The 10,664-nt window shown below is 37.8% G+C and overlaps 2 protein-coding genes across 3 annotated transcripts in view; one reads left to right on the top strand and one right to left on the bottom strand.

The window, feature by feature from the left end:
• The first annotated feature begins 2,130 nt into the window (after positions 1-2,130).
• On the top strand, positions 2,131-7,632 carry LOC107730657 (alpha-1A adrenergic receptor-like). The gene is made up of 2 exons (XM_016541519.1): positions 2,131-3,085; positions 6,870-7,632. Exons 1-2 carry the CDS (start codon positions 2,131-2,133, stop codon positions 7,367-7,369), a joined length of 1,455 nt encoding a protein of 484 aa, XP_016397005.1. The 3' UTR covers positions 7,370-7,632.
• Positions 7,633-7,776: 144 nt separating this feature from the next.
• The window catches only part of LOC107730661 (eukaryotic translation initiation factor 4E-1A), a 5,040-nt gene continuing 2,152 nt past the window's right edge, over positions 7,777-10,664 (bottom strand). Inside the window, exons 3-8 of one of the 2 annotated variants that reach the window (XM_016541524.1) lie at positions 9,970-10,065; positions 9,781-9,844; positions 9,585-9,698; positions 9,350-9,489; positions 8,658-8,775; positions 7,777-8,548 (exon numbers count right to left, since the gene is read on the bottom strand). In XM_016541524.1, the coding sequence (XP_016397010.1) occupies positions 8,661-8,775; positions 9,350-9,489; positions 9,585-9,698; positions 9,781-9,844; positions 9,970-10,065 (529 nt within the window). In that variant the 3' untranslated portion in view covers positions 7,777-8,548; positions 8,658-8,660. Of the gene's footprint in view, positions 8,549-8,645; positions 8,776-9,349; positions 9,490-9,584; positions 9,699-9,780; positions 9,845-9,969; positions 10,066-10,664 lie in introns of both variants that reach the window. The other variant, XM_016541523.1, reaches the window with a different exon arrangement.

Raw genomic sequence — 10,664 nt, forward strand, 5'->3', positions numbered from 1 at the left:
TGCGGCAACCACGTGTGACGACCCCGGGCTGGACTCCTCTTCGTCCACGGTGAAAGCCGATCCGGCGATCCACAGCGCGAAGTTGATGTATTTCCTCAGCTACCAGCACGGATCAGCTCTAGGCATGATGAAGCGGATATCGTCCTCTTTTGGAAGACCAAACAAAGTAGTTTCGTTTTCACAACGAATCACACAGCGCCTTCACGACATGGCGGCGGCGGCAACAATACTACAGCGAGAATAAAAGTTACGCCTTCTTTTTTTTGCGTGAACATTTGGGCGGTGTTATGCAAATCTTCCCACATAGTGACGTAGACATGTGGGGGCGTGTTAGAACGAGCCGTTTTAGGTAGGCGTGGCTGACTCTTAACTTTTATAAAGAATATCTCTTTGGATTTGAGACTTTAGTCTTTGCAACTTTACAGATCTTCTTTATGCACCAAGAGCTTGTAACACTCCAAAGAGAAAGGAAAAATTGAAATCGCATCATATGACCCCTTTAATATGTTTATAATAAATAAATTTTTGAACTCATTAAAAATGCTAAAAACCGTTAAATAAAAATGTTTCATTACATTATTTTTAACAACTAAGCTTTTGATTATTTATCACGTTTTATTAAATAAGATTTTCACATAATGATTTCGGCAAAATGGCGCCCCCCTATGTGCGGCGCCCCTATGCACTGCATATACTGTATACCCCGTTTTTGCGCCACTGGGCATATCATGTCTCTTTTTTGTATATGAAGCAATATCGGACACATTGGGAGTGTTTTCACAACATGATGCTAGCAAGTCAAGTCACCTGTATTTATATAGCGCTGTATACAATACTGATCGAGTCAAAACAGCTTTACAGTGTCAAACAGGAAAATAGTTTGTCAATAATGCAAGAGGACAAAACAAAGAGTAATTTTTCCAGCTAAAGTCAGTTCATTGATGATTCAGTGATGTCATCATCCAGTTCAGCTCTCTTCCAATAGGCTAGTGCAATCAGTCATGCGTCCCTAACTAAGCAAGCCAAAGGCGACAGTGCTCCATCGAAGCAAAACTCCATCGGTGACATAAATGGAGAAAAAAACCTTGGGAGAAACCAGGCTCAGTCGGGGGCCAGTTCTCTTCTGGCCAGAAGAGCAACAACAAGGTTGTGGGTTCGATTCACAGGGAATGCATGAGCTGATAAAATCTATGAGCTAAATGCAACATAAGATGTAAATTAAAAAAAAAAAAAAAAAGATAAAATGAAAAATAATCTGCTGAATAAAATTTTCAACAATACGTTATAACAAGATTGGGACATAAAAAAGCTCTATTCCTGGCACACTTTGGGATTAAAACCTCATGTCTCCAACCCAATGAGCTCATCTTCAGACGCCACAGGAGATAATGAAGGCTTTGCATGAAACACAATTGTGTAACAAAAGTCGCATGGCTATGTGGTTTTGTCTGGGCTCAAGTGTAAAGTATAAAGCTTTTATATAAGTACAGAAAACAACCTGTGATGTCACACTAGTTTACTGCATGCTTCACAAAATGTTCTTGTACACTTGAATTTCCCTTGATGGCTTGAAAAAGCTGAAAAAAGAAAATAGTAGGCTATAACCACATGGCCATTAAGTATTTCAGATGTAGGTTCTTGCAGTAGATAATCACCAATGACTTTGAAAGAAGAGCCTTTTTTGGAGTGCAAATATGTGAAATCTACTTGCAATTTCTGAGTGAAAAATGTTCTGCCCCATTTTTTTTTTACATCATTCTACACCAAGTTTCCCATTGTAAACTTTAATTTGTAGAAGACAAATATGGGAATATTATTTAAAAGTTTAAGACATTTCAAAACTCTTCAGCCTCCCCTATAGTGTATTGTGTTTGCTTTTCATGACTCTTCCTCTGTTTAAAAAAGAAAGAAAAGAAAAATTCAACATTTACTCAGAGTTTGGACTGAAGCAGGGATGGGCGGTATTAACGCCTTACCCCTGAGACAGAGACTCTTGTTTTCACATTACATGAGTGCATCAGAATGACAACATTGCTTATCAGTAACTCGTGCAACGTTCTAGACATTTAATAGCAACCTGATTTAAGCAGCCAACCAACGTGTCAGCAATGGAGAACATTTTTCGCCAAAATGAGCCAACAAAATGAAGACGAATTCACACAGTCTTGGGGAAGCGGTTATTTGGATGTGTACGAAGGGTCACCGAAGTTTTCAAACTCTTCCGAGTTAAAAAGCACAGAACTCGAGCCACTCCACCTGTCCCGTGCCGTCCCGCTCGGCTTGGCTTTGGGGACTTTCATCATCTTCGCGGTGGCTGGAAACATCTTGGTGATTTTGTCAGTAGTGTGCAATAGGCACCTGCGATCTCCAACTAATTATTTCATCGTTAATCTCGCTATTGCCGACTTGCTCCTCAGCACAACTGTGTTACCCGTATCAGCAACATTGGAAATATTGGGTTACTGGGTGTTCGGGAGGATTTTCTGTGATGTTTGGGCAGCGGTTGATGTGTTATGTTGCACCGCATCCATCATGAGTCTGTGCGTAATCTCCATTGACCGTTATATCGGAGTGAGCCATCCGTTGCAATACCCCAACATCGTGACGGGACGCAGAGCTTTGCTGGCCATGCTGGGGGTTTGGGTCCTGTCTTTGGTCATCTCTATCGGACCCCTGCTAGGATGGAAGGAGCCTCCGTCACCGGACCACACAGTGTGCGTAATAACCGAGGAACCCTTTTATGCGCTCTTCTCATCGCTCGGCTCCTTCTATATTCCATTAATTGTTATTCTAGTCATGTACTGTCGTGTTTATGTAGTGGCTAAACGGACAATGAAGAATTTGGAAGCCGGTGTAAAGACGGAAACCATGAATTCAGGTGAAATAACGTTGAGGATTCACAGGGGTTCGCAGGTGCACGAGGACTCCGGCGCAGCAGGCAAAGGTCGCGCGCATCAGGGGAGGAATTCTCTGACGGTCAAACTTCTGAAGTTTTCCAGGGAAAAGAAAGCAGCTAAGACCTTAGGGGTTGTGGTTGGCATGTTTACGTTGTGCTGGTTGCCATTCTTCCTCACTTTACCAATTGGTAGGTCTTTCTTAAACACAGTTGCACAATTTGTCCCCCTCTCCCTTTCATGTTTTCACACTATATGGGGTATGTTGTCACAAAGAGAGCTGCAATTAAATAGCATATTATGGGACTTTTCAGGAAAATGATAATAAATGTAAAACTTACATTACAATGGTCTTAGCAGGTTTTAAGCTCGTCTCTTAGCCCGATCATCTAAAAACCAACTGGCATTTGACAGACAAGACCAGCAAGCAGGTTTAAGCAGGTTTTCAACAGATCTAGCAACAGATCAGCTAGACCAGGCTTGGAGACCAGCTAACCAACTTACACTATCATTATATTATTTCAGTGTTAGAAGTGATAATAATACTTTTAGTTAAAATACTGACATTCTTAAAATTCTAAATTCTTAATGACATCCTGCCCATCATTTTGTTTGCCCTTATACATCCTGATGCCTTATATATTGCATATGCCTGTCAATATTTGTTCTTATGTCATTACTTAAGATCTATGAAAGGTTAGCAAACAGCAATTAAAATGAAACAATCCTCACAAGGAGTTGTTTAAATAAAAAAAAAATAAAAAAATCAAATTTAATGCTCAACAAATAATGAATCATTATAATTGCTCTACTGATTCCATGTCATGAGAGTTTGGTAAGATAAATAGAAACTTATAATAATTTAATTACATTTTGCTATACTATCCACAGGAACAACACAAAATACAGAACAATTAGGACTTTCCCATCCCAACATAATATAAAGTTGAAATAATAATAATAATAATAATAATAATATACATAAAATAGTAAAATAATAATAATAATAATAAATAATAATCAGTGTACTTAAATTACAATGGAAGTATGCATTCTGTGTTATGTTATTCAGCTAAATTGTGTCGCCTGTACACTCACATGAAATGCAAGTGATTTATCCCATGAGCCTTCTGCAGCTGGACATTTGTGGTCAGTGGGAAGACCGCAGAGTAGGGGGTTAAGACAGAATTAATCTTTTTGCACTTTATTTCCTCCTCCCTCTCATGGGGCTCCCAGTGTGGGGTCTGCCGTATCCGCCGTTTGGCTATCACAGCAGGGAGTATGAGAACGAGGCCCTGGACCGCAGCCATTCAGACTCAAAGGCAGGTTATTATTAATGAATTAGCATAGTAGTCATTCCTGTCCCAGACAGGGTTATCTCAGCAGGGCATGGTGCATGGAAGTTCAGCTGGCCTGCTTCTTATTTAGGCAACTGTGGCTTGCTTTGAATTTTAGAAAACAAAAACTTAAGTGGAAAACAGTAGTGAGTTTACTGAGTCCTTACAGCACTGAATTATTGTAGCTACAGAGGTCATATTTACATGAATATATCATGATATGTTGTTTCGAGTTAACAAGTTTGTTTAGACGATCTCAGTTTGCGTTTACATGGAAACTCTTTAAAACTTTGAAATTTTAAAATTAATTCAACTCAAATCAATATTTCATGTTTATTTATTTAATGAGTTCCGGAATTGTTCAGGAAGGCATAATAACCACTGAACTGCATAATTCATCATTGTCTGAGGCAAGTGATTTCCTGTGCTAGTTTCATGCCTTCTAAATCACTCCCCACTAGCTTTCTTTAATATGGAAGCCCGTTTCCGCAACAGAATAATAAAAAAAAAGGTAATTGTGACTTTTTATTTCACAATTCAAGCTTTTTTTTTCTTTTCTTGCACGTCTTGCTATTCTGACTTTTTTTCTTCTTTTTTTTATCATGTGGCAAAAATAAGTATCAATACTTTAAACATAATGAAATAAAACAGCTATATTATTATAGCTGTTTTATTTATCTATGTATTTATTTATGTAATAAATAATGTAGCTAATGTTTATGTAATAGATAATGTAGCTATATGGCAATACAGCTTTAGAAGACCTGCTCATAATTTTGGATCATTCATTGATGAGGAAAAAAAAGTACATGAGATATACAGGATTATAAGCTATGTTATCGTTGATATTTTTCTAAACCTGTCATACTAGACAATGGAAGAAACCCCAGTGAGCCACTTGACTGCACACAACTTGGAAAAACAGGATGCAAGGTTGTGGACAGTATATCTCAAACTTGTTTGCTTCCTCTTAGAATCCTATTGTTCCAGAACAGGTACATTCTAGAAAAGTTTTTTGATAAGAACAGTAATCAGAATAATGAGACTATTTACTATTTAATGAGTGTGCTGCTTTGGTGTTGCTAACATTAATTAATACCTATTTAATGTCTACTCATGACTTCTTTTAAAACGTTAAAGCCTTCTTCTAATAGATCTTTGTCACTTATACTCGTTTGGTCTTCATTCATGAATTCGTTTTTTTCAGCCAAGTCTCATGGTTTCCATGGTACTTTGAATGCAGTGGGTCAATGCACTAGGGCTGCAGCTTTGAGGCCTCCGCTTTATACACCAGGGATCTCAGTCTAAAGCAATTAATGGCACAGATCCACAGCTCTACCACTGAAATTTAATGAAAAGGGGGATAAAATAACTTTTTCTACAAATCTTGCTAAATGTTATAATAAACAGAAGAAGCATTTCATATTCAGGTAATTCACAACTGCTTCAGGCTTTCACACATTCATATATCAACTGGGCAAAAAGCCTGAATGATGATGTATTTAACTCTGCTTATTAGATAATCACTTGGATACTAAACTCAATGAATTTCATGTAGCTTATGAAAAAAAAAAATAAAAACAACAATAAAAAAAAAATAACCTATTGTTAAGTTGGTTATAGATTAAGTGATTAAAAAAAATGACTGAATATCAATTTGCATTTTGTTTGCATTATTATGTAAGTTTGTTTTGAGAACTGGTTGAAAGGATGTAAATAATTTTAGTTGCTAATAATTTTATAAATATGTCAAACATGTCTAAACAATCAGACACTTTCTGAAGTGACTGCATTTAATTTAATTATTAGAAATTCAGACAATTGTAAAATATTTAGAAATGTTATTTCAGAACACCAGTATCTAATGCATCACATGCCCTTTCTTCCAAGTTCGCTTCAAAGAAAAACATAAAAATTATCTGTACGGTTGCAAAAGTTCACTATAGTATTAACTTAGATTATTTAATTAGTACATAGTGTTATCCCATAGGAATACAACACTTGGTATTTAGTTTTAAATTCACTTTTCTCGTTTTATTTCCAATTCCTCAATAAAATAAAAACAAACCAATTATTTACATAAAATCTAAAACATTTATTAATTTAAACTTTTGTTTTTATGTTGACTTTGTTCTGTTTGTAAATGCTGTGCACATCTGGCATTCGGTAGATTTTTATTTTCATAGTTTTCACACAAATTTGCAATAAGCAGAAAAAAATTTATAAACAAGCGTTGTTGCCACCTGCTGGATGCTTAAGCAAATGACAGACCTTTAAAAAAAAAAAAAAACTGTTGTACCGACAGGGGGCACAGTCACAAACAATCACGAGTTGTGACAGCAGGGGGCGCACCAGTCATGCAGTGTTATATGAGAGAAAAAAGGAAGCCCACGTGTTATGGTTTGTTCAGGGCCCCACACAGCATCACAGAAAATATAACCTATAAGATTTCTCAGGAATACACTTCATAGCTTAGACTTTTCTCTAGAGATGGTCCCATTTTCAAATTCACAATTTTTGATTAAAAGTACTCTGTAAATCTAGTTTGTAATCTGAATAACTCATAACATGATGTCGTGATGTTACAATATTAATGTATAAAACTCAACCTCACCAATGTACTCTCTTCTCTTTGCAGTCGCGTTCAATGTCAGCCTGCGGCCTCCTGAAACCATCTTCAAAATCATCTTCTGGCTTGGTTACTTAAACAGCTGCCTGAATCCCATCATCTATCCCTGCTACAGCCGGGAGTTCAAGCTAGCTTTCATCCGCATCCTGAAATGCAGATGTCACCGCAGGAGACGGCCAGGTTGGAGAGCGTACAACTACCAGGGCGCGCACATCAACTCCTTCTACTCACGGCAGGACTCAAAGGACTCTGTGAACTATGGTAGTTACCTAAATGGGAGCCAGAGAACCCTGTCCTCTGCCAGCCCCAGCCCTAGTTATCATACCAAAGGCCTGTCGCATTTCCAGGAGGATGGACCCAGACATGCCCGGAGCAGGACACCTTCTGTGTTATCTGAGAGTATTTTGGATCATCAGCTTGAGCCTGTGGAGGAAGATCCAACCCAGTCTGTAGGCAATCCGGATCAGGCTGGTATCAGAAATTGGCCTCAAGAACAATTGAAAGAGTAGGAATGTCGAACTAGTGGCACAAGTTTTTTTTTTTTAATCGCCTTAAGTATTTCTGTGGTCAAGAATAATACAAAGAAATCATATTTCTTTTTAATCTAATATACAACCTGGCATTAGTGTAAAGCAGTGTGAATACTTTGGCATTCTTTAACAAACACAACATTAAAGCAATTTTGCAGAGCATTTTTCATTAATTTCCAATACTAAATAAGTTGTATAGTTGTCATTACGATAATGTATAGTGAACTTAAAAATTGTTCTTGCAAAACTAACTTTTTAACCAAAACTGACTTTTTTTTTTTATCATAGATGATTAACATAAAGGGAAGCTAATAGATTTAGCTAAAGGGTTATAAACTAATTTACTGGATTGAGAAAAATAGTTCTCACATCTCAAGAATCTCAGAGCAGATTACTTATTTATCATCAACAGATGAATTTCAGAGCCTCTTCACTGGATATAGACAATGCACTGTACATTTTATTTACATTCATTTTCATAAGCACCCATGTTCAAGAAAGGGGTTCTATCATGTTTGTTACAAAGTCAGGCAACTCAATTAAACTCCTTAGGAAAAGGTGAGAACCAGAGATCAGTTTTCTCAATACTGCCTTGAACATTTCACATGAGGAATGTAAAACAAGACTGCAAAAATACACATTTATACAACAGTCTTTGAACAGAATCAACCTTTGACATTCTCAAGCTGCAATACAAGAATTATCTGAATAGTGTAATTAGAAATGTCATGATCAGTTTACTGTCCAAATCACTCAAACACTGAATCCAAAGAAGAAACATAAATGTGTAAGTAAAAAATAAATAAATTACACTTAAGATTTAGTAACTGCAACCCAACATAAAAGGCAAACAGAATATGAAAGAAAAATATTCATAATTTAACTGAATACACTTCCCATCCCCACCAGCAAAAGATCAGTTAATAGTACACCGACATTAAAAAAAAAAAAAAAAAGAACATGGCTGTTTTTATACACTGTACAGTTTTGTAAATACAATATTCCTCTGATTAAATCCTTCGATCTACTAATCTGAAGGCTTTTAATTTCCCCCACAGCATTGTGTGAAAGGTCAGATCCCAGGACTGTTTTGTTTTTGTTTGTCTGTCTCATCTGATGAAGATCTGAATTTGATAAAGATTCAGACTGTTGCAGCATCTGAAATGAAATTATAGCATGAACAATTTAAGAAAGGATATTTAATATAAATTTAATGATATGAAAAATTTAAAATAACTATCAAAAAAATACTCACTGTTTAAAAGGCTCCTTAAACAACAAACTTATTCTTGGTGGTGGAACCACTTTTGGTGGCTGTGTCTGCATGTGACTGGTATCCAATGATGACTTTTGAAGGCACACCTAATCTTTCCTTATACACATGCCTATGAATAGACAAAAAAAAGCACAAATTTACCGATAGATCCAAGAAGTAACACAAGGTCCGGGGTTAAGGCTGCTCTGTGCCTGCTGAAAGTTCAGTGTTTAGGCACAATGCTGCATAAAAGCCAGACTAAATTATGCCTGCTCAGACCCACCTCAGTCGCTAGTTTCAACATATACAGTTGTAATTGCTGTGGAAATACATTTATTCCACCTCTAAGCAGCATTAAACAGTCTGGGTAAATAAATGCCACCTAAACACCACCTTTGCAGTGTAAAGTTGGCAATAATCTACCTAGTGCTTTACCTAATAACCACAAATGAAAAGAAAGCAAAAATTATAGTCACAATGAAATGCAAGTAGCAGCAGATCTTTTCTTCTGTATTGTGACATACATCCAAGTGTAACAGATTATCGGAAAAGAAAAGAAAAAACGTAGGGCTGGGACTTGGTTCTATGCATAGGTTGTTTACTGGATTTAGAGTTGTGGGTGTTGCACTCCAAAATCGAGGCAGATGAACACGAGCTTGAAGGAGCAAGATTTAAGTGGTCTACGTGGACTAAACAATTTTTACCCTATGTGTACAACAGCATCTTTGTTCTCGTAGTCTGTTGTCCATATTGCTATTTTGTCTCCCTTTGTTCGGATGTTGACGACAGCACCACAGACGTCGTCACTGTGGTCATCAAATGCTTCTCCCACAAGGCACAAAAGCTGGAAAACAAAACCAGAATTGAGAGAGAGAACATACCCTACTATCAATTTTGCAGCAAATGCAGTTACACCGACTGGACAGAGTATGTACTTACCGTCTCCAACCAGAAGCGGTCCAGGTCGGCTCTGCGCTGCTGTTTGGACAGGGTAATCAGCCAGCGGCCGCCCCGCTTGTTTCTCTCATCTTCCCACATGGGCTCAATGCCATCCTGCTCCAAAAAGAGCACATGGATCATTTTAGATGATTTCAAAATTTTTGGCATAATGTTATAATGCTATATTGTGGCTTACCTTGAAGAGGGAGTAGTCACATCCTGACATTAAGTTACTTGATAACTGAATGTGATTGTATAACCTGGGGAATCAAAACCTCTGTTAGTGCCACAGTGTTGCTTACAACTCTCAGTCTGTTTATTTAATCAATGGCTGGTGAATCTATCATGCTGTCTGTGCTGTTTCAATTCTCTCATTAATACTTACGCCCAGAAGTCTTCCACTGTGTCAAACTTTGAGATGAGACGGAGATTAGCTTGCCATGTTTTGCTTTTGTCATTTTTAAAGAACCAAAGAGCCCATCTGCCAAAAGAAAAACCCTTGATAACTCTTCCAGATATTTAGCCAGATATTCCATATACAGTATCTCACAGTACACCCCTCACATTTTTGTTAATTTTTTATTATATCTTTTCATGTGACAACACTGAAGAAATTACACTTTGCTACAATGTAAAGTAGTGAGTGTACAGCTTGTATAACAGTGTAAATTTGCTGTCCCCTCAAAATAACTCAACACACAGCCATTAATGTCTAAACCGCTGGCCACAAAAGTGAGTACACCCCTAAGTGAAAATGTCCAAACTGGGCCCAAAGTGTCAATATTTTGTGCGCCCACCATTATTTTCCAGCACTGCCTTAACCCGCTTGGGCATGGAGTTCACCAGAGCTTCACAGGTTGCCACTGGAGTCCTCTTCCACTCCGCCATGACGACATCATGGAGCTGGTGGATGTTAGAGACCTTGAGATGCTCAATAGGGTTTAGGTCTGGAGACATGCTTGGCCAATCCATCACCTTTACCCTCAGCTTCTTTAGCAAGGCAGTGGTCGTCTTGGAGGTGTGTTTGGGGTCGTTATCATGTTGGAATACTGCCCTGCGGCCCAGTCTCCGAAAGGAGGG

The sequence above is a fragment of the Sinocyclocheilus rhinocerous genome, unplaced genomic scaffold, assembly GCF_001515625.1.
Source record: "Sinocyclocheilus rhinocerous isolate Xijiao unplaced genomic scaffold, SAMN03320098_v1.1 scaffold308, whole genome shotgun sequence".
In the NCBI taxonomy this organism is placed as follows: domain Eukaryota; kingdom Metazoa; phylum Chordata; class Actinopteri; order Cypriniformes; family Cyprinidae; genus Sinocyclocheilus; species Sinocyclocheilus rhinocerous.